The sequence below is a fragment of the Saccostrea echinata genome, unplaced genomic scaffold (genome assembly GCF_033153115.1).
Source record: "Saccostrea echinata isolate AGI-Se365-2 ecotype Australia unplaced genomic scaffold, CSIRO_AGI_Sech_v1 ptg000033l, whole genome shotgun sequence".
NCBI lineage: Eukaryota > Metazoa > Mollusca > Bivalvia > Ostreida > Ostreidae > Saccostrea > Saccostrea echinata.
This window is the reverse complement of record NW_026889782.1, coordinates 25,718,309-25,746,161: the sequence shown is the minus strand read 5'-3', so window position 1 is coordinate 25,746,161 and position 27,853 is coordinate 25,718,309. Positions and strand designations below refer to the sequence as shown.

Genomic DNA, 27,853 nt, shown 5'->3' with positions numbered 1-27,853 from the left:
GGAGAAGCAGATATGTTTGGTGATCAAACGTTACAGGTATTGATTGCAGACAGCAATGACTACATGCCTCCAACTAAAAGACATATCAGCTCAACACTTTCAATATTCCGAGCCTTTCTTCTAGAAAAGGGCCTGCATCTGAGCGTAGAGACAACTTACTCGTCAGAACAACTGGACGCGTTGTTGACAAGTTTCTACATGGAAATGAAGAAAGCTAACGGCCAACATTATGCTAGGGCGTCCGTGCTGAACATCCGTTCCGGTCTGCAGAAATATTTTCTGAAACTAAGAAATGAAGATATTATTCGTAGCGAAAAATATTCAACTTCCAATAAAACGTTTAAGGAGGTATTCATGAAATCCGGTGGCAAGAGGGAGGTTGAGTTTCCTAAACAGAAAATTCCTATTCATCCTAATGATGTAGCAAAACTATATAACACAGTGTTCTCAACAGATTCCCCAAGAACGCTGCAGCAAAAGACTATGTTTGAGTTTATTTACTATTTCTGCGATAGAGGCCTTGACCACATGAGGCGAGTACGGAAAGAGGATTTCACGTTCTCCAGGGACACATCTGGGAGGGAGTATGTGACCGTTAGAGAGAGATACACAAAGAAGAATAAAAAACGGAGGGAAACAATCATGCAGCCAGTCGGAATGTATGATCGACCTGGTGGGTGCAGGTTTAACACTAGGATTCATAATACAGCTGAACTTCATTATCTCAAACACTGATATCTCACATTTACTTGTAAAAACTAATGATACACCTGAGTAACCTCTTGACCTAGATTCTAACCTAATGTAATACTTGTTAGACCAAATTGTATACCCTATAGAGCTATCCAGCAAGCTGTTGAAAATTTACTTTACCCATATTTTGTAATTTGCTGTAATAGTGAGTGGCGCAAAGGGCCACTCATCACTGTGAGCTCTTAAAGCAACACCTGGGCGGAAAGAAAATTTGGATTTGGCGTATTGATTCAAATGAATTTTTTCTGCAGTAACCTGTGGTACCATAATGCTTAGCAAAAATCACGCCACAAACAACGTTCTCACAGATAGCAACAAAAATTTAACAAAAAATCACCTTGATTTCCTGTATATATAGCAGATGAATAGGGCCATCTTTAAAAAAATTGTTCGGTTGCCCTCTCCCGACTGACTGGCTAAAAATGACCTGACTGGAAACGTTTTTTAACGACCAGGAAGCAACTATTTTTTATATGTACTCTAGAAAATATAAAAAATTAGCATTGAAATTAAAATTTTCTGACAAAAAATAATTTTCTTACCTACCTACCTACTGACCCAATATTATCAGACCGAGTCAGGAGAGGGCAACCAAACATTTTTCTTAAGTTGGCCTAGTAGATTAAACGTTCTTGAATCAATTTAAAACTGTTCAGACTTTGAGCCCGGTCTAAATTAAAACTGAAAGGTGTCTACACTTGCCCTAACGGTCGCACTGTGAACATATAAGGGGTGATTTTCAAGAAATGTATTGATAATGTTCACTCTGTAAACTTAAACTGAACCTTTTTGAGATGTTTAAGAAAATATATCTGTGGAGTTCATGAACAAGAAGAATTTTATGATTTGGTAAGTTTCTATTTTTAGTAACATATTTTTAGTAACATGATAATGTTTCCTTGATTTCAGGTGATCCCATGTGCCCAGTGGCATCTTTCAAGAAATATTTGATGAAATTGAACCCAGAAAACCCCTACTTTTGGCAGCAACCAAGAAAAGTATGCAGACACTCTGATGCCATATGGTATGAAGATTTGCCATTGGGAAAAAAATCATTTTCTGCACTAATGATGAATTTGAGTGTAGAAGCCAATCTTAGCAAAAAATATTGCAATAGCAATATAAGGACCACCAACATCCAAATACTGGACAACCAACCAGAGGAGGCCTATGTAATATCAGCAATCATTGGCTGTGAAACTGACCAATCAATTAACGGTACTACAGTAACAGAAAACAAGATTTGTGATGTGCCAGATATTCTGTGTGAAAACCCTCTGATCAAAACTTTCAGAAATGATGCAGCAGCTCCTTCTGAACCTGGTCACCAAGACGCTTGTGTAAATAGTGATAATGAAATACTGGACAACCAGTCAGAGGAGCCTTCTGTAATATCAGCAATCATTGGCTGTGAAACTGACCAATCAGCTAACAGGTCACCATATCCTGGTCAACAAGACTCTTGTGTAAATAGTGATAATGAAGGAGATACCCCTATCAAGAATGAGTATAGAAATATTTTGTTTGGAGAAGCAGCTAATACCTGGAAGCAGCTGATAGGACAATTCGACTGGCTTCCTGACAGTGAGATAGCCAAACATCTGATTGAGGTGCATGAAGTTTATTGTTTGAGCAAGGGCATATGTCCTCTGGAAAGGTATGTAGATAGATGCTGAACTAACACTCAATTATTGATCAGTTACTGTACATGTAGTTCACTATATTTTCGCAACATCTTATTTTTGCAAGTTAGCTACTTACAAGGTTTGTCCGGTAAAATCGTGGACAAAGCTTTTTTCTCAGAAAATAATAGGCGCACTAAGCTGAAATTTTCAGCAGATGTTGATTTATCATATTTGAGTGCATCTTTAATGTTTTGATAAAATCAAGACAAAAATAAAGATTTTATTAAGCTTGAATGTGCACAAGGTACGGTCCTACGGCACAGGATCAAAAAACAAGGGTTTCATTTTAGGATACATGAGTACTATTTTGAAATAAATTTAAAGTATTAAATAGATAAGAATGAAGTAAAAATTATTCAGTTCTTAATCCACTATCTATTATGTTATCTTTTTGAAAATTTCAAGGCATATGCTTATTTATTGGCTGTTTCCTTAGTATTCGAAAAGGGAAAGTGATTAATACAACACACGAAAAAAGGTGACGTTTGGTAACCTTACGGTGCACCGGAGAGCAGTTCAGTTTGACTTAGATGTAGCCACGATGCCCTAAGAGACTTTAAATGAATACTGAAGAAAAGAAATATTAAAATATCACAAAATACAATTGAAATGGGAGTTTTCTTAGTGAAATCTTCTTTGATCAAGTCCTCGGGTAGAACAAAACATAGTACGGACAAACAGCTATGGTAATAGCCAAAGACGCTGTCACTGTAGGCCGTTAACAAAGTTTGACGATTTAGATGAATAATAGTGAGAATACTGTCCATAACTTACTAATAAATCTACAGAAAGTCCCATGTGTGTGCGAGATTGGTTCCTCGACATTTTATGGAGGAATAAAGGGAAACTAAAGTATGTGCATCAATGAAATTGCTAAATTTAAGTGGGACTTATCCAACATTTTTTAGCAAAGTGGAAATGTGACTCTGCTTTAGACACTTTGACATTATCATCTGTGCGACTGCGCTGTAAGGCATTTATATCTATTTGAAATTTGCTATGTATATTATTGAGGAATAATGTACTAAAGAGTTGTGAAAATTTCAGAATGCAGTAATGATTATTTCTCAGTGTAGACAACTTGTCCATGATTTTACCAGACAACCCTCATAGTATTTATTCGCGAGCTGTGGTTTCTGTTGTATATAATCCTTTATAATACAAATATAAGCGAGAATGAAATTTTCCCGAGCAGACAGACTCGCATAATCAAAAAATAAAGTTCACGCAAATAAAAAGTGATTTACAGTAATGCTAGAGGTTATGTTTTACTGACTAGTATTGATCAATTAACGCAAGAGGCTTAAATTAATTGTTGTTTTACCGACTAGTACTATACATTTATAAACTGTGTTCAAGGGTAACGTGTTTTGTTGTACCCAAGAACCAAACTGTTTGCCTAAGATTGCCTAATAATCAACATAGTTTTACGTAATATTCTTGCTTCTTATTCGAAGATTACACCTTTGTGTCACTGTATTTAATGAATTCTAACAAAATTCCTTCTTTATTCAATGACTATGTCAGATAAAATGTATCTGTATACTTATAGAACACGTGAGGCACAGAACTTTGGTTCCATCTACAGAAAAAGGAATTCAGGTAAGCAATAAATCAAATTGGGGCTAAACGATATGTCTCCTCCATGATATGACACATATCACAATACTTGTTTCACAATTCAATTTTTTCAATGATACATTTTAAAAAAGAAACAAATTTAAAGGTTTCAGAAAATGTTTATTCAGATTTCAAAATTTCAAATAAAAGATGGTGATACTATAAAGAGCACAATTTGTGCTTTTCTAGATTAAAGGTGCTTGGACACAGACTTGATATTAATATTTTCTCCAATTTTCTGTACAATTTCATGACTTGTATGTTGCTGTAGCATTTCATACTAAATCATAATAAGAATCTTATTTTATCTCGAATTAATTGAAACAAAATACAAGATATGATATTATACAGAAAATTTGAGAAAATATTAAGTTCAAATCTGTGTCTAAGTACCCTTAAAAGAGCACTTCTCTTTATGTCAATACTAGCAGTGGCAGCCTGCTCTGAAACTTTAATTTCTCCATCGCTATTTTTCCCTCACATATGTGTCAAACAATTAGAATGAGGTCAAACCCGATCTATTTCAAGGAATTAATGAACCCAATTTTAAAAAAAACTATCAAACTGAAAATCGTGATAGTGAATCGAACATTGAATCGAGCTATTATATTGAACAGTATCAATATTTTGATGAATCGTTTCAGCCCTTAATCAAATTGTCAAACTCAAATTGTCTTATCTCTGGTACGACAGGGTTCGACACTAACTTTTTTAGGTTTTAGTCCTGCCGGACTAGTGCTTCTTTACTTTTACTAGTCCGCATGCAATTTTATGAGTCCGTCAAAAAAAAAAAGAAACATCAACGTTTTGTAGCATTAATTTATAAATAAACATTTCAATATATGTTTTTATACTTTTTTAAAATAAACAAAGCATTTACGTGAAATGGCTTATTCCTAGCACAGATTCGTTAAAACCTCGCGATCAACGATAGTTTGAATAATTTAACTGTGTCTCGGGACAAGCCCTCACCACAGTTAGAATTGGCCTACGTTCCATATACTTGCAATGTAGCAAATTGGAGTGGATCCACTCCGAAATGATTTTGAAGAATACAAAAGGAATTGCACTGAAAATAACTACCAAATTAATCATAACAAACCTTTTTGAGATAATCTATGTCTTTTAACCTAAAAAATAAGCCATATAAATACGAAAATTCAACTAATTTTCTCAACGTTTTTTCCTCGCTTCAAATTTAACGCCATGTTGACATTCGAAACTCTCTGGATTGTTCATAGAAAATGCACAGAGTACGAGTCATCGCCCGTGTTTATTTTGCAACATTGCCAATACACGGAACGAATTCTACCGTTAAACCGGGTCCGTAGGACAATATCATTTTAACGATAGAACGTTCTATCTAGATCAACGAGTACGATCGTATTCCCGATCTAGTTCTTTTTCTCTTTACATTACATCCAAAATGTCTGACATCTTTCTTTTATGTGTCATATTAATTATGATCGCTAAAATGTTTTACTTCAAACCAATCAGTTGAAAAAAATATGCGCAAACTCGAAATTGTCTAACTCCCCGCCAAAAATCTAGAAAGCTAAAAATAAATGCGGGGTTTTCCAGTAAAAGTTGTGGAGAATCGGACATCTTTAAATTATTCATGTTGTTTTTCAGGAATTTTTATTGGTCCGTTCGGACTAATTAGCCACAGATTTTATTAGTCCGAATGAAAATGTATTAGTCTGAGACTAACGGACTTAGGTTAGTGTCGAACCCTGTACGATAATGACTAGAATGCACTTCTTCTGTTGTGTAACTTTTCAAGGTTTACATTCTAAGCTATTCTTTAATAAACTCCTGCAACAAAGACTTTCTATCATGTTTGAAATAAAAGTTAAGTGAGCTTAAAAATTCATTAAATGTTCCCATGACCAGTTTTGTAACAAAATTGAAATGCATGTTTACCAAAGAGCTACAAAATGAAACTGGCATTACGATTGTCTTTTTTATGAAAAAAAGCAATCAGAAAAAAAATAAATATAATTTTAAACCTTTCAGATGGGATTCCACCAAGAGAGCCAGAAGAACAAGATGACATATCCCTGCAGCTAGAGGGTATAAGTGGAATAAGACTTTCTTATATATTTGTTCTTCATATTAAAACCTCAGCACTAGTACATCGGATTCCCACAGTTGATTACACTTCATTTCTTTCTTTAAATTACCTGTTGTTCAGTTTGTACTTCCAACATCTTCAGTTCCAATTTTTAGCTCTTCTGAGCCAAAGGCTCAAAGAGCTAATGTTATGGCCATTTGTGCAGTGTGCATAAACTTTTTAGAATATGGGCCATAACTCAAGAACCCCTTGGCCAATTATTGTCAAATTTGTCACAAGGTATCCTTGGCCCAAGGGCTCCGATTTGTACTAAAACTAGTGTTGTGACCCTTAAACAAGGGGAGATAATTAGGAAAATAGAAACAAAAGTACTGGTTGCTAAAAAATCTTCTTCTCAAGAACCACTGGGCAGATTATCACCAAACTTACACAAAAGGATGAGGATATGTTGTAGATTAAAATTTGCACGGGAATCACCATGGGGTAAAGCGTGTGGTCTCAAGGTCACTTCAAAGTTGACCAAAAATTACATTTTATTAAAATGTTATTTTGCTTAATATAAGGACTAGGATCATCAAATCTTGTCAGTTGATGCATCTAAGGACCTCATATCATGTTGACTCAAAAGTAGGTCACGGTGGCCTACTTTTTAAAATTTTGCAGCCATTCTTTTTCAAAATAATTTACAGGCATATTTTGAACAATTTAAGGCCTATGATCATCAAACTTTGTCAGTTGATGTATCTTGGGTCCTCAGAGTACATTGACTAAAAAGTAGGTTACCTTGACCTACTTTTTGAATTTTATGGCTAATCTGTTTCAAAACAATAAAGGTCATTAATTCGAATACTGAGAGGTTTAGAATCATTAAATCTTGTAAGATGATGCATTTTGGGGCCATAAAACATATTTAGTAAAAAGTAGGTCACAGTGACCTAATTTTTTAACTTTGCAGACATTCGATTTCAAAGCATTTTAGAGGCATAATTTGGACATTTTAAGGCCTATGATAATAAAACTTTGTAAGGTGATGCATCTTGGGTCCTCAAAAAATGTCAACTGAAAAGTAGGTCACCGTGACCAACTTTTGAAATTTTTTGGCTATATTTAAATAGTAAGGGTACCATTTGGCTGTGGGTATGTTAAGGAAGCATATTAATCGTTTCTCGGGAATTTTAGACTCTTTTAAGAAAATTAAGTTTGATAATTTATCAAAGTCACCGATAAAACGTAAACTATTATTAACTATTACATAAAGACAACAAAGTGTCTGAGGCCAAGAAGTGCACCACCGCAACGTCATCACGTGACTGCTATTAATAGCAAAATATTCCTAAATAAAAAAGTTAACAGAACAACAATACCCCGGGGTTTGATAATTTCTTTTAGTAAATAATATAGTTGAAAAACATCTCTTATGCCTAAAAAGTGCTGCTGCAGCTAGAATCCCACTGTCCGGTCGAGAAAATAATTATTCCTTATATTCGCACGAAACCTTACCCAATGTTTTGCATTTTATACATATAACCCGAGATATTTCTTCAAACCAAGTTTACCTCATGATTCTAGCAGCACTTCCCAAGTTTTATAGAACACAAGCTTTCGATATGTGTTAATATTAGGTTTTGAAGTATCCAGCTTAGTGTTGTTCTTTTGCATTATTGTTGTCACGAATGACAAAGGAAAGGCCGGCCGGGATACGTAAATAGCTGACTGTATTCAATAGAAGATATAATCAATGAAAATGAATTAGCATACCTGTTTACCAAACTTTAACTTCACATAAATCACATAAAATATTCATGATATTTGCTTCTAAACCCCCTTTTACATATCTTTTTACATGCCGTCTTAGCCAAATTCTCGTTACACAACATGATCAATATTCAAGTTACTTGTTAACATATATGACGTCATCGGTCGGAGTTTTTAATTCAGGTGACAGATACAGCATAACAAAATAAAAACATTTTATTTTTGTTGATATTTGCAAGTTTCTATTCAAATTCAGGAGTTAAATTATATCTCTAAATAACAGTATTTAGAAAACTTGTGTTCTAAAATTGACGTCATCTCGCCTACTATGACGTCATACGGTATCACTGATTTAGTCAAGTCAGATTATCTTAGTGCTTCCTTAACACACCTGCGGCTTAGAATCATCAAAATTTGTCAGTTGATGTATCTTGGGTCCTCAGAGTAGGTCACCATGACCTACTTTTTAATTTATATGACTATAATTAAATATTTTGGGTAATAATTGGGTTAGAATCATCAAACTTTGTCAGTTGATGCATCTTGGGTCTTCGAACTAGTTCGACTGAAAGGTAGGTCACTGTGACCTACATTTGAAAATTTATGGCTTTAATTAAATATTTCAGGTACTTATTGGCCTTGAATCATCAAACTTTGTCAGTTGATGCATCTTGGGTCCTCAGAGTAGGTCATCTTAAAAGTAGGTCACTTTGACCTACTTTTCAATTTATATGGCTATTATGAAATATTTTTTCAGGTACTAATTGGATTAGAATCATCAAACTTTGTCAGTTGATGCGTCTTACGTCCTCGGAGTAAGTTGACTGAAATGTAGGTCACTATGACCTTCTTTTGAAATTTTATTGCTTTATTTAAATATTTTTAGGTACTAATTGGCTTAGAATCACCAAACTTTGTCAGTTGATGCATCTTGGGTCCACAGAGTTAGTTGACTGAAAAGGAGTTCACTTTGGCCTATTTTTGAAATTTTATGGCTTTATTTAAATATATCAGGTGCTAATTGGCTTAGAATCATCAAACTTTGTCAGTTGAGGCATCTTCGGTCCTCAAAGTATGTCATCTGAAAAGTAGGTCACTTTGACCTACTTTTGAAATTTTATGGTAATAATTTTAAAAATATTTTAGGTACTAATTGGCTTAGAATCATCAAACTTAGTTGATGCATCTTGGGTCCTCAGAAAATGACAAGTGATAAGTAGATCACCATGACATACTCTTAGGAACTAATTGGCTTAGAATCATCTTATGTTCTCAAAGTGTTTCATCTAAAATGTAGGTCATGATGGCCTACCTTTGAATTTCAAGGCTTTATCTAAATATAAAGGATACTTAGAGGCTTCAAATAGAAGTGATAGGTTGTACAGTTTATCAGAAGAGTGATTCAAAGCCCTTGGGCCTCTTGTTTTTTCTTAAACACTACATTACCCTTATACATACATATAGCTGTATTACCCTTATTTGACAATACTGCAACCAAAAGTAGGGAGGGTGCACCTGGACTTTCAAGGAACATTTTCTATAATAAAAACTTATGTCTTGAAAAAAGCCCCCCCCCCCCCCCCCCCCAAATGCTATGTGCCAGCTAATCAAATTAATTGTAGTTTGAACATTTCTGTTACTTGCTATTAAAACAATATAACTCTGCCCAGAAATTTCAGTATTAATACAAAAAATGAATGTCTGATATTCAGACATATTCCTGTCTTCAAACACAAGTCACGAATAGCACATGGATGACTAAAAGCTCATGTGCATTCCAAACTAAAACATATTTGTCCTTAACCTGTGCCAACAAGGTCAGCCATATTCAAATGTGTACCAAGAGTGTGTTGAAAGGAACTTTCTGATTGGACAAAGATCTTTCATTCATCCGACAGCAACTACTCAAACTGCTTCACAAAACATTTTTGAGAAGGATGGAATGGGTATTTACCCTACAGTGATAAAAGAAATGAAGTGTAATCAACTGAAGGTTTCCCAAGATGGCTCTGGGGTTGCTCCTTCTCTACTGAAAGAAGGTCAATGTATGAATAATAATTATAAGAGGCATTCATTGTTGAAAAGTCCCTGTCGTTTTTTTATATTGCAGGGTTGTCCCTAACACCCAGGGGCTAGAATTTCTCACGCCTTTAATGATGTAATCCCCCAGTTATTTTGATATTCCTCCTAAACTCCCCATTAGGGGAGGAATCCCATGATTCCCTTCTACTTTTGAAATCTCCCCTTCTATTAGCTCAACTGAGCTGAAGGCTCAAATGAGCTTTTCTGATCACATTTTGTCCAGCGTCCTTCTGTCTGTCCATCTGTCTGTCTGTAATCTTTTCACATTTTAGACTTCTTCTCAAGAACCACTGAGCCAATTTCAACCAAACTTGCCACAAAGTATTCTTGGGTGAAGAAGATTCATGTTTGTTCAAATGAAGGGCCACACCTTCCAAGGGGAGATAATTAAAAATTTGTGAAAAATTAATGGCATCTTTTAAAAATCTTCTTCTCAAGAACCACTGGATCGGGAAAAATGAAACTAATGTGGAAGCATCCTCAGGTAGTGTAGATTCAAGTTTGTTCAAATCATGACCCCGGGGGATAGGTTGGGGCCACAAGAAGCGATCAAAGTTTTACGTAGGAATATACAGGAAAAATATTTAAAAATCTTCTTCTCAAGAACAACAAAACTATGATTGGTCATATTAATATGGAAGCATCCTCAGGCAGTGTAGATTTAAATTGTTAAAATCATGACCCCCGGGGGTAGGGTGGGGCCACAATGGACAATCAAATTTTACATAGGAATATATAGGAAAAATCTTTAAAAATATTCTCAAGAACAACAAAGCCCTCAGGTAGTGTTAATTCAAGTTTGTTCAAATCATGACCCCAGGGGTAGGGTGGGGCCAGATGGTTATCAAAGTTTTTCATAGGAATATATAAGAAAAATCTTTAAATATCTTCTTCTCAAGAATAAAAAAGCCATGATTGTTTATATTTGTATGGAAGCATCCTCATGGAGGGTAGATTCAAGTTTGTTCAAATCATGACCCCCAGGGGTAGCGTGGGGCCACAATGGACGATCAAAGTTTTACATTGGAATATATAGGAAAAATCTTCCTCTCAATAACAACCAAGCCATGATTGGTCAAATTTGTACGGAAGCATCGTCAGGTAATGTAGATTCAGATTTGTTCAAATCATGACCCGGGGGTAGGGTGGGACCACAATGAAAGTTCAAACTTGTAGGGAAAAAAGCCACAGTAAGTCAAAGAAATATGTAAGCATCCTTAGTTGTAGATTCAAGTTAATTCAGATCATAACCCCCCTCCCCTATTTATGGGTAGGTCCGGACCACTTATGCATTTAAGCTTTTCAGTACTGGATTGATTTTTCCCTGGCCACTGTGCTCAGGTGGGCCTCTTGTTTCAAATCTTAGGGACAACCCTGTATTGCACTTCTTTGGCCAAAGTTTTGACTCTGCTTTACAAAAATGTTTTCTTTTGACAGTTGATGAAGCCGCTGATTCTGTTGATGAAGACTCAAGTGGTGACAGTGACCTTGACCTTGAGAGTGAAGAGGTCAGTCTCTAGATATAATTGTAATCCCATATAAGTTGGGTTTATAGTTGGGTTTATCTTCTGTGCATGAGTTACAACTTAAAAGACCATCTATACAACAATGAAATATTTTTATAGCTCACCGAAGGCTCAAATGAGCTTTTCTGATCGCTCAAATGAGCTTTTCTGATCACATTTTGTCTGTAGTCCGTCTGTCTGTCTGTAAACTTTACACATTTTGGACTTCTTCTCCAGAATCAGTGCACCCATTTCAACCAAACTTGCCACAAAGTATCCTTGGGTAAAGGGGATTCAAGTTTGTCCAAATGAAGGGCCACGCCTTCTTCCAAGGGGAGATAATTAAAAATTTGTGAAAAATTAATGGCATCATTAAAAAATCTTCTTCTCAAGAATCACTGTGCTTGAAAATATGAAACTTATGTGGAAGTATCATCAGGTAGTGTAGATTCAAATTTGTTCAAATCATGACCCCCGGGGGTCGGGTGGGGCCACTATGGGCGAACAAAGTTTTACATAGGAGTATATAGGAAAAATCTTTAAAAATCTTCTTCTCAAGAACAGCAAAGCCATGATTGGTCATATTTACATGGAAGCATCCGCAGGTAGTGTAGATTCAAGTCTGTCCAAATCATGACCCCCAGGGATCGGGTGGGGCCACAGTGGGCGATCAAAGTTTTACATAGGAGTATATAGGAAAAATCTTTAAAAATCTTCTTCTCAAGAACAGCAAAGCCATGATTGGTCATATTTACATGGAAGCATCCGCAGGTAGTGTAGATTCAAGTCTGTCCAAATCATGACCCCCAGGGATCGGGTGGGGCCACAGTGGGCGATCAAAGTTTTAAATAGGAATGTATAGGAAGAATCTTTAAAAAAACTTTTTTTTAAGAACAGCAACAGCCCCCCCCCCCCCCCCCCCCAAACCAATTTTATATTTAAACTTTTCAACCTTTCAAGACTGAACTGATTTCTGCTTTTTCCTAGCCATAGTGCTCAGGTGAGCAATGTGGCTCCTCGGCTTCTTGTTTGGACATTGTTGAGTAAAGATGTTAGAGTTTATCTTTTTGTGTTGCCTGCAGAGCAGAGCAGCACATAGGGATGCACTTTACCTGGCGTCTGTCTGTCTGTCCGTCAGTCACACCCTAGATCTGGAAAATTGTAAAAGATATAGAATTGATATTTTGCACATATATTGCTTGACTATTTGGCTTCTGTAAAATACCATGGTTACAGACCTCGTAACCTTTGAACTTGACCTTTGACATACTTTTCAAATAGATGATTGTGCTGATATGTAGCATAATTATGATATTTAAGAGGCAAATTTATACTTTTTAGTATTTGAACTGATTGACATAAAATATCACGAAAATAAGCAGCATTAAAATCTATTTGACCTTGAACTTTGACCTACTTTGCAAAAATACTCAGAGGAGTATGTATCTCTTTTGAATTTGTGAGGCAGGGTTTTGATATTGGTGATATTAGCATTTATATTTCATGTCTTTGAGGTCATGACAATTTTGAAACTGTACATGCTATACAGTAATAGCACAAACTGAAATTTAAATACATGTAGTCCCTGAAACGTTCTACTTTCCCACTTGAACGGTGAGCAAATGCTGAGTGAACGGTGAACGAACACTGAGCGAAAGGTGAGTGAATGATGTGTGAACGCTGAACGCAACTTGGTGAATGTGTGTAGATATTTCTAGCTACCAGGCTAGTGTGGGGTTATTTTATCACATTGCCATTTTTCCCAAATCATCATTAAGTTTGATTAAGTCTTGTCTACATATTATCATACTTTTACATGTATTTGCAAACATGGGGCTAAACACACTATGCACGATTATATCTCTGTCATTTAATTGTTCTACCATAAGTATTACCAGTGCACCTATTTTACATAATTCATGTATATATATATCTATGACTCTTCTTACATTTTTGTACTCACTTCTTCTCCTCCTATCAGGTGATATTGAAGAGAATCCAGGGCCTACCTTAAAACCAAATGGCACATGTTCATTATCTTCATGTAATTCATCAACAAGTACTTCAAACACATCATTCGACCCACATAGATTTACCTTCGCTCATTTAAATGTCCAAAGTCTAAGTCACAAGATCCATATACTTGAAGCAGAACTTCACAACCACACCATCCTTTCATTTACTGAAACATGGCTTCACAAAGATAACATTACCACGGATATCGATATACATAACTTCCAAACTCCATTTTGTCGTTATCGCAAGACGAAAATTGATGGGGGCATGACAGTATATGTCAAGGATAATATTTTCGCAAAATGCAGAATTGACCTTGAACCAACCATGATTGAGTGCGTTTGGTTGGAACTTTTTATGGGTGGCCAATCTAATCTGTATGGAACCTTTTATCGACCCCCAAACTCTCCTTTATCTATATGGAGTGATATTGAGTACTCCATAGACCTAGCTTATAACACTAAAATTAGTAAAATAATAATCACATGTGATTTCAATGCAAACTTACTGACCAACAATCTGATTATCTCATTAATATAATGACTATGTACAACATTACCCAACTAATTGAAGAACCAACCCATTTTACCAAAAAAACTTCTACACTTATGGATGTTATTATAGTTAGTGATAGTAATATTCTGGAAAAAGCTTATGTTGGCGATTGTTTCCTGGACCAGAGTGTACATTATCATTGTCCTGTCTATGCGTTGATAAGTCAATATAATCAAATCTCTCACTCATTTAAATGTGAAATTTGGTTATTCAATCAAGGCGATTACGATTCATATAGAGATAACCTGAATTCAATCGACTGGGAAGAAATACATGTATTGTCTGATTCTGACATCGACTTAATGATTTAATAAAGATTTAATGAAACTATTATAAAGCATGCTAGAAATAACATACTTAATAAGACAGTGACAATTAGAAAATCCGATCCTCCTTGGATTAATAATGCAATTTGAACACTTATCCGTTGACGGAAATGATTACAAACAGTCGCTAAACAAACTGATCATCATGGTCTGAATTTAGAAAAATAAGAAATCACTGTATATGCACTGTACATAATGTTCGCGATGACTACTATAAAAAGCTATTAAAAAATATAGCCGAGTGTAACGACTCAAGAAAGTGGTGGAATATGGCACATAAAATATACAACACTCAGATCCATAATGGCTTACCTCCTTTGGAGGTTAATGGCAATGTAGTCAATAACAATTTTAAAAAAGCAACTGCATTTAAGGACCCTCTCTACACTGCACCCTAATTTCAGGGTACATTTGTGTAGTTAGACAAGTGAACGCTGAACGCAAGGTGAACGCAAAGTGAACAAACGGAGAGCGAACGCTGAACGCAAGGTGAACATGAGTGCACGGTGAATGCTGAATGCAAAACTGTGAACAGAGAGCGAACAGTGAACGAATGGTGAAGGCACGCTGAACGAACGGTGAATGAACGGTGAGCGAACGGAAAAATGGGAAAGTAGAACATTTCAGGGACTGTAGTATAAAATCTTGAGTTATAAGATCTAAGGGCAGACTACTCTTACTGCATAAGAATACCACAGAATTAGAACTCTTTAATCAGCAGTATATAGAGTGTTGGATTAAATTTTGGACATTCTATTCCTCAGTTTTTAATTATAGTGTAGCTTGTCATAATTTTTTTTTCTCAACTTGTTTTTCCAGCAGATGACAAACATTTCATCCATTCCCAATAGATAGATTAAAAAAAAAAGTATTGAATATATTTACTGGTATTAATTAAAATAATTTACAAATGTAATTAATTTTTCACCCCAGGAAGAACCAATATACTCCATGGATAACAACTCACAAAATCGTGGATCCACACAGCAAGCAGAAAACAGAGTCCCTCATATACACCAGGAATCGGTGCTTTCATGGGAAGATAACCTCTTACATACATCCACAGTAGTAAGACAAGAACCTGTTGAAAGTTATTCAAATGGAGTGAATACTGCAGGGACAAATTCCAGTTCTTCTTTCAATGTTGAAAGATATTCAAATGCAGTGAATACTACAGTGACAAATGTGAATTCCAGTGCTTCTTTCAAACTGGCATCTTCTGGAGCCCTAAGTTTACCTCCGTCTGTGTCAAATGACCCAGTTATGAGAAATTCGTTCACATCCTCAAATATTTATGAAAGTTCTTCAACTCACATTCAGAATACAATGGATACTCCTGAAGAGATAGAAAATCAAACTGTAAACACAAAGACTAGTGAAAATATTGCTCAAAACCCACTACTATCCACATTGATAACAAAGCAAACTCTGAACTCAGGTACAGTAGAAGCAATTCAAGTTCAAAAGTTACTAACTCTCAGATTAAACTCACAGGGCGTAATAAGTGTAGATCGGCAGACTGACTTATCTAACTCAGGGCCAAGAGGAGGTACCTTGTACATACAAAGAGGAAACACTCCAAACTCAGTTTTAGTCCGTCCTCAGGATTCTGGGTTATTCCAACCACCTACACGTAATCTGCTCACTACATCAAAGATACAAAGTTCCCCTGGAAGAAGAGAGAGTTTCAGTCTCCTGCCAAATTTAAGTCAACCTTCTTCATTTCCTTGCCAACCTGTATTCACATCGACTGCTTCAGAGTTTTCTTTGACAAATGGAGGACAAGAAACTTCACTTGCTTCAAGCAAGATATTGATGAAAAAAGAACAGCAGACATCACCTGCTTCAGGTGTGACACTGATAGCAGGAGGACAACAGACATCACCTGCCTCTAGTGTTGGAGGACAGCAAATTTCACCTGCTTCAGGTGTGACATTGATAGCAGGAGGACAGCAGATTTTACCTGCTTCAGGTGTAGGAGGACAACAAAGTTTACCTGCTTCAGGTGTGACATTTATAAGTGGGGGACAACAGATTTTACCTGATTCAGGTGTAGGAGGACAGCAAAGTTTACCTGCTTCAGGTGTGACATTTATAACAGGAGGACAACAGATTTTACCTGATTCAGGTGTAGGAGGACAGCAGACACCACCTGCTTCAGGTGTGACATTTATAACAGGAGGACAACAGATTTTACCTGATTCAGGTGTAGGAGGACAGCAGACACCACCTGCTTCAGGTGTGACATCAATAACAGGAGGACGACAGACATCACCTGCCTCAGGTGTGACATCAATAACAGGAGGACGACAGACATCACCTGCCTCAGGTGTGACATCAATAACAGGAGGACGACAGACATCACCTGCTTCAGGTGTGACATCAATAACAGGAGGACGACAGACATCACCTGCCTCGGGTGAAGGAGGACAGCAAAGTTTACCTGCTTCAGATGTTTTATTGCTAACAGGAGAGCAGCAGGCTTCACCTTTCACAGGTGATCTATTGATTGAGGGAGAAAAGCAGACTTCATTTAGTTTGGTTTCACAAACTGGACTTGAGCAGGTGGATGATGGTCAGGAACAAATAGAAAAGGTATAGATATGATAAGAAAAATCCTTTTACAAATAATCATCAAAATGTGGTTCCTCTTATATTGCCATATCGTGTATACAGTATCTCAGGTTGTAACTTATACCTAAAACTGGATAAAAAAAATAAAAATAAAATAGAAATAAAAATGGGCTACCTAACCTTACTTTTTACTGATTAGAATTAGAAACCAACTTTTTTTAGGTCTTGAATTGATATACATATGCAAACATAATTTCAGAGAGATCTGCCTGGTTCAAAGAAATCCAAATCAAGGATGTATACAGTTCCCCCTGAAAGGCCTCCGAACTCTTTCATGCTGTGGTTGAATGCCCACAGGAAGAAGCTGAGGAAACAGAACCCAGAGCTGGGCATCATAGATTTTGGTAGAAAAGCTGGAGAAATGTGGAAAGCCCTGGAAGACAAAACAGTAAGTTTATAAAGTTCAAGTTAATAGATGATCTGTTTTAGAAGATGGTAAACAAATTAAAGTACACAATCTACTACATTTATTTTCAAATTGTCAAAATAAAAAAGAACAGTGGACATTACTCTCCAATAAATTAGAAACATTATCAGAAGAAAACCATATCAATTTTGTACTAATAGTTACTTATGCCTGCTGTCTCTTATAAGACAAATGTCACCTACAAGCTACCTCCAGTGATTATTATAACCCCCCCCCCCCCCCCCGCTTGATAGCGGGGATTTATAGTGATGGGGGTCTTTGTCCATACTTCCATCCATTATGCTTGGGGTTTCCATCTCTTTCCTCTGTTTTTCATTTTATAATTCTAAAAATGAATTAAATCATGCTCTTATAGTTATCTAATTTTTATACGCCTGTCTTAAGACGGGATGTATCATGTTGTAGCGTTCATGTCTGTTCATCGTCTTGGGTAGAAGGTGTGTCGCACATTAAAAGTAGGTCACTCTGACCTTTAATTAAGATGATATGGCCAAATATGGAAAAATCCTGTCCGGCTGATAACTAGAAAACTATTAGACTTACAATCATCAAACTTGGCCAATTTATGCATCTAAGGTAGAAGGTGTGTCACAACCTATTACAAGGTTACTGTGACCACTCAGGTGATCTATTGCTATCTGTTCTCGTCCATCGGCTTGTGTCCTGTGTTAACATTTGAACATTTTTAGCTTCTTCTCTGAAACCGCTTAACCAATTACAACCAAATTTGACATATAGCATCTATGGGTGAAGGGGAACAAAAATTGTAAATTTCATGGTCCCTGCTCCCCCCCCCCCCCCCCCCGGGGCCTGAGGGGTGGGGCTAAAACCACCAAAAATAATGAAATCTTTAAAAATCTTCTTCTTTACTCCTGGACATCAAGCAGTCAAACTGTTAGCATCATTGTAATAAGCATTGAGCCCTCTACCAAACTTGTGCTACTGGGTATTAAATAAACTAACTAAGTACATAGTTATGAAGAGCAAGATTGTCTCTTCCAAAATTGTTAAATACATGGCCTCAGGGTCAGGGTTCTGGTGTTAGGGCAGGGCTCTATTGATTATATAGTGAAAATGCATTAATTCTTTGGAAATCTTCTTCTCTGCTCCTGGGTACTAAATAAAGTAACTAAGTACATAGTTATCATGAGCAAGAGTGTCTTTTCCAAAATTGTGAATTTCATGGCCCAAGGGTCAGGGTTCTGGTGTAAGGGTGGGACTCTATTGATTATATAGTGAAGATGCATTAATTCTTTGAAATCTTCTTCTCCTCTCCTGAGTTTTAAATAAAGTAACTAAGTACATAGTTATGATGAGCAAGAGTGCCTCTTCCAAAATTGTGAATTTCATGGCCCCAGGATCTGGTGTTACGGCGGGACTCTATTGACTATATAGTGAAAATGCATTAATTCTTTCAAAATCTTCTTCTCTGCTCCTGGGTATTATTCAAACAAAGGAAGTGCATGGTTATGATAAGGAAGAATGCCTCTTCCAAATTGTGAAATTCATGGCCCCAGGGTCAAGTGTTAGGTGAAAAGGGAGGGACTCTATTGATTATATATTGAAAATGCATAATTTCTTTCAAATTTTTTTTTTCTCCTACTGGTTATAAAGCAAAGAAACAAGTGTATAGTTATGATGAGCAAGGGTGCTTCTTCCAGAATTGAGAGTTCATGGCCCCTGGGTCAGATGTTCTGGTGTAAGGGTGGAGCTTTATTTATTTAATTATATAGTGAAAATGCATTTCTTTGAAAATCTTCTATGCTTCTGGGCATATTCGAGGCCAACACCTGGACCATTTAGTCAAGTGTTCTGGTCCTGCCCATTGCTCCAATAACTTGTATTCTGCTGAGCAAAGTTATTCCCCTTTGCCATTCACCTTTGATAATTAATCACTGTAAACAATGTATTTGAAAGGTTAATAAAATACGAGTATTATGCAAGAATATTTTTGTAAAATACAAAAAGTACTTTCACAGTTTTTATGATCAGGTAGACTTGGAAATAATAGATGAATAAAACTGAGACAAAAATAACTCGTCTTTTTAAATGTTCTTCAAAGGCCAAGAGAGGCGAATGTGAGAAGTAATAATATGGGGTTAAAAAATAGACATTTTGTTAAATAGTCTGCATGGTAATAGTGATAAATAGGGGATAGATAGATACTAGACCAATTATTTTGTTGATGCTAATCTTACTATATTTATTGCTTTTTGGCAACAAAGCTTCATTTATCAGTTTATGGATCCTCTAAATTGTTGTATTGTACTCAGGTGACCGTTGAGGCCCTTGGGCCTCTTGTTTTCATTATATACTTTACAGCAATCTTTAACAAATGTAATGTTATAAGAGAAATTCCACATCTGCCATGGGTGTAATTATCAAGCACTGGTCGAGGAGAATTTTGTTAACAGAAAATTGCATGTGAAACTAGAGAGAAATCAATGACTTTTAGCATGAGGAGCTAACTGGTAGAGCATCTCTGATCAAGCAGGTGTTATCTATATCTCTTGGTAATTGGACAATAGAATCAGCCCTGTTGGATTGAATAGATTTTGTTGGCTAGCCTACTTTTTAAAAATGAATTCGGTGAAAAGTAATCAAAACTAATTTGATGTTGTATAATAAAGTAATTTGATATTGCATAATATAATAAAAACTAATTATACCCAGAGGGGGGGGGGGTATTGTAATCAGCATGTCCGTTTGTCTGTATGCACTGCAGCTTAAAACCAGTTTGACATTAAATCTCAAAATATTCATCAAGTATTTTTTTTTAAAATGTTTTATGGTAGATAGTCCCTAAAATCTAAGAGTCATGCAGTAACCTTATTAAAAATGTTGCATCAAGATTACAGAAGTTTTTGTTTCTTTTTATAAATCTTTGTAACAATTTTTTTTAAAAATCTCTGTTTTCAACAGAATGACATAAATATGCATTTTTATTGCAATACAGACTACAAAGCAGATAGTGCAGATCCATTCATCCCTTAGGAGTAATGAGTGGACATGAATCCAGTTAAATATCATAAATAATTAATGAGTTCAATGTAGGAAGGCTAGCTGTCTGAATCATTTCTGTTAGAACATCTCTGATCAAGCAGTTCTTATCTGTATCCTCTGGGAATTAGACAGAGAACTGCTGGTCAGTTTATATCATATGTTATTTGATGGCCAGCCTTTTATTTTCAAAATTAATTTGGTATAGATTAAATTGATAAGACTAATAATATTGTTTAATATGATATATTTATTAATTTTTTTTGAAAATATCAAACAAATATGAAAGATGAGGAGATGGGGGGGGGGGGGGGGTTGTTGTTTGCAGATGGGTATTTGTCAAGCTCTAACACAACCAGTTGAGAAATCTTTGATGTAATACATGTATTTGTTAAAATTAATGCCTACACCACAGGAGATGTATAAACAGTAAATATTGTAAGGAATGGAAAAATCATGGAAATCTTTGAATCAGGGTTGACATGATTTTCTTGCACTCTAAACTGTTGGTGAGAATTGAACAATATTTGATGCTGTGGCAGGACACTTTATTACGCTATAGTGCACACAAACAGATGCAATTCAGACCTGTAGTAAAATAAAGTTCTAGTAATTGGGGGTTGTTGCAAGATAACCTTCTTGACATCAGAATATTGTTTGCAATTTGAAAGCCTTGCCTTTTGTACTTTATACTATTTCCTGACCTTGGAATTGTCCAGGTACCAGGATCATGAAAAAGACCTAGACTTACGTCAAATTTTCAATACTAAATTTTTAGTTTGATTTATATTTGCAAATCTGGGTCAAAAAGCTGTTAATTAATTTTTGTTTCAAAATTTTGCAAATTGTCATTAGCCCTAAAATTAAAAACACCTCAAAATTTTCAGAACAGTTTATAAGTTATGCATGTACATACAATAAAATATGCATCATGTATGTACAAGATATTAAACCATGCCAATGTTCAATAATCAGGAAAAAAAATATTAGAGGAGATAAAATATGTGAACTGTTTAAAGTTTCCATTACAATTTATTAAATCACGCATGTACATAGAATATATAAAATGATGTCAGCTTTAACTAACCTTCAGATAAAAACATTTTCTACCGGGTATAAGAAGAGAAAACACGTCTAGGTATTATTGAATCACATACAATATATAAAACGATAGCTTTAACTAACTTTCAGATAAAAAACATTCTCTACCATGTAGAAGAAGAGATAAAACATCTAGTAAATATTAATAATCATTGGTTCACATGGCACGTTTTGTTCAAATAATCAAGTATGGTAGCAAATTTATTTGTGTTCATTTAAATTTAAATGAGAGTTTCAGAGCATCTGAAATCCAATCTTTCATTTAAACCTTTATAAAATTTCTCTGTGTTTCCCTTTAGGTAGGATATGGCTGAGTCAAACCACTTTGCAATGAGTGGTTTGAGAATGGACATTCCAAGATTAACGTCCAATTCAAATAGACACCAGCTGTCAGCAAAATTTTTGTTTACAATTTTTTTGGTTGATTTATTTTTAAGAAAAATATTTTTTGCAAATGCAACACACACGCATATTTGCTTAAAAATTATCTACAGTAAAAATTTCCAGAGTTATGGTAATCCATAAAGATATAATACTTGATGAAAAATGAAATTCTTAATTTGCATATAACAGCAGTTTGATAATGCAAAATTGGAAAGCACTTTCATTTTGGACTGCTTAACTTCTAGATAATTTAAGTACCATATACTTTTTTTGACTTAAGTTTAAGATGTTTTATGGTCTAGGGGCCAGCACCATCCATAGAAACATAGACTTGAATCCCTAAAGATATCAAAAATAAGTCTGATGAAATTTTTAGAATACAGCTTTCATTGTACAGTCAAACATGCTTATAAACAAGTTCCAGGGATGGAATATTTTGTTTCATTATCAACTTAATTCCTTATATCTGTTAAGTTTATGGTATATTTCAAAGCCTTAAGGAATGAAAATCACATTGCTGTAAGCAACCATTCCTTATAAGCATTTTGGCTATAAGCATAATTCACTGTACTCATTTGAATTTAATAGAAATGGAATAAAAAGGCTGCAGAAGGAATGAAAGAGTATAAAAAGGACATGGAGGGGTACAGAGCTCAGAAGGCTGAGAGAAAGAGGAAGGCTGCAGCAGAAGAGCAGAAGAAATTGACAAAGGCCTGCAGGGAATCAGTTTTATCACTGAGGTAAGTCACTCAGTTAATCACAGAATTCATTAAAGAATGTCACTCAGATAATCAGGGAATTCATTAAAGAATGTCGCTCAGATAATCAGGGAAATTGTTGAAGAAAGTCACTCAGTCAATCAGGGAAATCACTAAAGAAAGTCACTCAGTTAATCAGGGAATTCATTAAAGAATGTCACTGAGTTAATCAGGGAAATCGATAAAGAAAGTCACTCAGTCAATCAGGGAAATCACTTAAGAAAGTCACTAAGTTAATCAGGGAAATCACTAAAGAAAGTCACTCGGTTAAACAAGGAAATCACCAAAGAAAGTAACTTAGTTAATCAGGGAAATCACCAAAGAAAGTCTCAGTTAATCGGGGAAATCACTGAAGAAAGTCACTCAGTTAATCAGGGAAATCACTAAAGAAAGTCACTCAGTTAATCAGGGAAATCACTAATGAAATTCTGAGTTAATCAGGTAAATCACTAAAGAATGACACTCAGTTAATCAGGTAAAACACTAAAGAAAGTCACTCAGGTAATCTGGGAAATCACTAATGAAGGTCACTTAGTTGATAAAGGAAATCACTAAAGAAAGTCACTCAATTATCAAGGAAATCACTGAAGAAAGTCACTCAGTTAATCAACGATATTACTGAAGGAAGTCACTCAGTTAATCTGGGAAATCACTAATGAAAATCATTCAGTTAATCAGGAAAATCACTAAAGAAAGTCACTCAGTTAATCAAGGAAATCACTGAAGAAAGTCAATCAGAGAAATCACTAAAGAAAGTCACTCGGTGTATCAAGGAAACCATTGAAAAAAGTCTCTCAGTTAATCAGGGAAATCACTAAAGACAGTCATACAGTTAATCAGGGAAATTACTAAAGAAAATTGCTCAGTTAATCAGGGAAATCACAAATGAAAGTCATTCAGTTAATCAGGGAAATCACTAAAGAAAGTTACTTAGTTAATATGGGAAAGCACTAAAGAAAGTCACACAGTTAATCAAGGAAATCACCAAAGAAAGTTACTCAGTTCATCAAGAAATCACTAAAGAAAGTCACTCAGTTAATCTGTAAAATTGCTAACTAAAGAAAGTTACTCAGTTAATCAAGGATTCACTAAAGAAAGTCTCTCAGTTAATTAGGGAAATCACTAAAGAAAGTTGCTCAGGTAATCAGGGAAATCATTAAAGAAAGTTACTCAGGTAATCAGGGAAATCACCAAAGAAAATTACTCAGGTAATTAAGGAAATCACTAAAGAAAGTCTCAGTTAATCAGGGAAATCACTAAAGAAAGTCACTCGGTTAATCAGGGAAATCGCTAATGAAAGTCACTCAGTTAATCAGGGCAATCACTAAAGAAAGTCTCAGATAATCAGGTAAATCACTAAAGAATGTCACTCAGTTAATCAGGGAAATCACTAAAGAAAGTCACTCAGTTAATCTGGGAAATCACTAATGAAGGTCACTTAGTTGATAAAGGAAATCACTAAAGAAAGTCAGTTAATCAAGGAAATCACTGAAGAAGAAAGTCTCTCAGTTAATCAGGGAAATCACTAAAGACAGTCATTCAGTTAATCAGGGAAATTACTAAAGAAAGTCGCTCAGTTAATCAGGGAAATCACAAATGAAAGTCATTAAGTTAATCAGGGAAATCACAAATGAAAGTCATTCAGTTAATCAGGGAAATCACTAAAGAAAGTTACTTAGTTAATATGGGAAAGCACTAAAGAAAGTCACACAGTTAATCAAGGAAATCACCAAAGAAAGTCACTCAGTTCATCAAGAAATCACTAAAGAAAGTCACTCAGTTAATCTGTAAAATTGCTAACTAAAGAAAGTTACTCAGTTATTCAATGATTCACTAAAGAAAGTCTCTCAGTTAATTAGGGAAATCACTAAAGAAAGTTGCTCAGGTAATCAGGGAAATCATTAAAGAAAGTTACTCAGGTAATCAGGGAAATCACCAAAGAAAATTACTCAGGTAATTAAGGAAATCACTAAAGAAAGTCTCAGTTATTCAGGGAAATCACTAAAGAAAGTCACTCGGTTAATCAGGGAAATCGCTAATGAAAGTCACTCAGTTAATCAGGGCAATCACTAAAGAAAGTCTCAGTTAATCAGGTAAATCACTAAAGAATGTCACTCAGTTAATCAGGGAAATCACTAAAGAAAGTCACTCAGTTAATCAGGGAAATCACTAAAGAAAGTTACTCAGTTAATCTGGGAAATCACTAATGAAGGTCACTTAGTTGATAAAGGAAATCACTAAAGAAAGTCACTCAGTTAATCAAGGAAATCACTGAAGAAAGTTACTCAGTTCATCAAGAAATCACTAAAGAAAGTCACTCAGTTAATCTGTAAAATTGCTAACTAAAGAAAGTTACTCAGTTATTCAATGATTCACTAAAGAAAGTCTCTCAGTTAATTAGGGAAATCACTAAAGAAAGTTGCTCAGGTAATCAGGGAAATCATTAAAGAAAGTTACTCAGGTAATCAGGGAAATCACCAAAGAAAATTACTCAGGTAATTAAGGAAATCACTAAAGAAAGTCTCAGTTATTCAGGGAAATCACTAAAGAAAGTCACTCGGTTAATCAGGGAAATCGCTAATGAAAGTCACTCAGTTAATCAGGGCAATCACTAAAGAAAGTCTCAGTTAATCAGGTAAATCACTAAAGAATGTCACTCAGTAAATCAGGGAAATCACTAAAGAAAGTCACTCAGTTAATCAGGGAAATCACTAAAGAAAGTTACTCAGTTAATCTGGGAAATCACTAATGAAGGTCACTTAGTTGATAAAGGAAATCACTAAAGAAAGTCACTCAGTTAATCAAGGAAATCACTGAAGAAAGTTACTCAGTTCATCAAGAAATCACTAAAGAAAGTCACTCAGTTAATCTGGAAAATTGCTAACTAAAGAAAGTTACTCAGTTAATCAAGGATTCACTAAAGAAAGTCACTCAGTTAATTAGGGAAATCACTAAAGAAAGTTGCTCAGGTAATCAGGGAAATCATTAAAGAAAGTTACTCAGTTAATCAGGGAAATCACCAAAGAAAATTACTCAGGTAATCAAGGAAATCACTAAAGAAAGTCTAAGTTAATTTGGGATATCACTAATAAAAGTAATTCAGTTAATCGGAGAAATCACTAAAGGAAGTCACTCAGTTAATCAGAGAAATCACTAAAGAAAATCACCCAGTTAATCAGGGAAATCACTAATAAAAGTTGCTCAGTTAATCAGGGAAATCACTAATGAAAGTTATCCAGTTAATCAGGGAAATCACTAAAGAATGACACTCAGTTAATCACGGAAATCACTAAATAAAGTCACTCACTTGATCAGGGTAATCACAACAGTAGTCAATAATCTGGGAAATCACTACTGTAAGTCACTCAGTTAATCTTGGAAATCACTTAAGTAAGACTTTCAGTTAATCTGGGAGATCACTAATATAAGTCACTCTCAGTTAGTTTTTGGAAGTCACTTAAGTATGTTAATCAGGGAAATCTCTTAAGTAAAACACTCAGTTTATCTGGGAAATCACTGAAGTAAGTCACTTTCAGTAAATCTTCGAAATCATGTTCATCGTAATCTGAAAATTCTCCAAAAGAAGTCATTCCAAGTTATGGGAAATTAGCAAAGCAAGTCACTCTCAGTAAATTTAGAAAATCTCCAAATTAAGTCAGTTTCAGTTAATGTGGGATATCATTCTCAGTTAATTTAGGAAATCACTAAAGTAAGTCACTCTCGGTTGAATTTTAAGAATTATCAAATTACATATAAGTCACAATTCGTTTATCTTGGATATCAGTGAAGCTCATTCAAGGAGATAAATTTTCTAATATCAATGTGATACCGTATAAGCAGAAATTTTAGCAAGGATTTAATTTTGGCATTATTAGCTAGGGTGCTGAGATCGCTACAATTGAATATCACCAAAAATTAATTGCGTTTTATTTGTTAAAGCGTCTATAGTGAGCATTTTAAAATCGCTAAAACTATTTCTCACTAAAAATAAATACCCTTTTTTAAGGATAAATCGCTAAATTTGCGTCTCACGAAAATTTCCACTTATACGGTACTTCAAAAATAATGTAGATACTGTTCCCAAATAGGAAATCTTACACAAGTTCAACACGTATATTGTAGGAGGAGAAAAATACCAAAGAAGAGCCCTAGTAAATCAGCATCCGAGAACCAAGCAGAGCCAGGAACTAATTATAAGAGCACAGAGTATGCGTCCCGATCATCAGTATCGGCAGGATCTGGTAGTGAAGACAAACCCCTCAAAAAGAAATCCAAGAAGGAAGAGAACTCAAAGAAAATTTTAAAAAAAAATTGAGGATGTAAAAATGTCGCTGAAGAAGGACCAGTCAAATAATCCAAGAAAAAAATGTGATGGACTGGGCACCAGCAAACGATTTGTAACACTGAAGGAGAAAATGAAGATGGAATGTGGAGGACCAGTCAAATAAGCTAAGGGAGACCATAATTAAGTCTTCCATCAGTCGCGCAAATTCTTCACTCATATTCAAAATGTGAATAGCTACATGGTTATTAATTAGTTATGCTATATGATTTTTTTTTAAAATTGTTTTTAATAAATGATTAATGGCACAATTTTTTCAAGTCATTTTGTGAACAGTGTGTGTTAGCCCTAACAAAAAAAAAAACTATAGCAAACTATTGTTAACTATAGTTAAAACTTTGACACTTTGAAAACTTTGATTTACTTTAGTGATAACATGGGGCCGACTTCGTTTGTTACAGATCCGCGTACGCCGAATTGCGCCGGTCATATGACCGGCGTAAAACGGCTAAGTGGTAAATGAAATAAACCGGCGAAAACAAAACATAATTATACAAAATAATGATCAATTTATTATAATCTATCACTTTTTACATTATGTCTTAGCGAAAAAGAGGTTGAATAATTCAAAATTCAATAAAATAAAAAAAATCATGGACCTAATGAAAAATTTTCATTTCGAAAATAACAATAGATTTTAAATATACGAATAGAAATTTGTTCAAGAAATGCAAACAATTAAAGAACATGCGGAATTGGTAAAAAGTATCTGCATTTTAACAGCTGTTTAATCCTCCCGCCATATTTCTAAGACCGGCGAATCCGTCGCCATCATTTCAAACCGGCGAGATCGGCGTACGCATATGAAGTAACAAGCCAGGTTACCAAAGGTCAAG

At 35.1% G+C, this 27,853-nt stretch overlaps 1 protein-coding gene across 1 annotated transcript; it reads left to right on the top strand.

Annotated features, from left to right (window-relative positions):
• The first annotated feature begins 10 nt into the window (after positions 1-10).
• LOC133199059 (uncharacterized) lies at positions 11-27,255 on the top strand. Its single transcript, XM_061334944.1, has 9 exons — positions 11-673; positions 1,663-2,410; positions 3,991-4,040; positions 6,075-6,131; positions 11,407-11,477; positions 15,305-16,966; positions 17,205-17,393; positions 22,506-22,657; positions 26,798-27,255. Exons 1-9 carry the CDS (start codon positions 13-15, stop codon positions 26,988-26,990), a joined length of 3,783 nt encoding a protein of 1,260 aa, XP_061190928.1. The 5' UTR covers positions 11-12; the 3' UTR covers positions 26,991-27,255.
• The last annotated feature ends 598 nt before the right edge of the window (positions 27,256-27,853 follow it).

What these genes read in the sequence shown, in the direction of transcription:
- LOC133199059 (XM_061334944.1), top strand. Translation starts at nt 13, where the DNA reads ATGTTTGGTGATCAAACGTTACAGGTATTGATTGCAGACAGCAATGAC. An exon ending in GTCAGGAACAAATAGAAAAG is followed by an intron (nt 16,967 to 17,204) that starts GTATAGATATGA and finishes ACATAATTTCAG; the next exon opens with AGAGATCTGCCTGGTTCAAA. An exon ending in GAATCAGTTTTATCACTGAG is followed by an intron (nt 22,658 to 26,797) that starts GTAAGTCACTCA and finishes CGTATATTGTAG; the next exon opens with GAGGAGAAAAATACCAAAGA.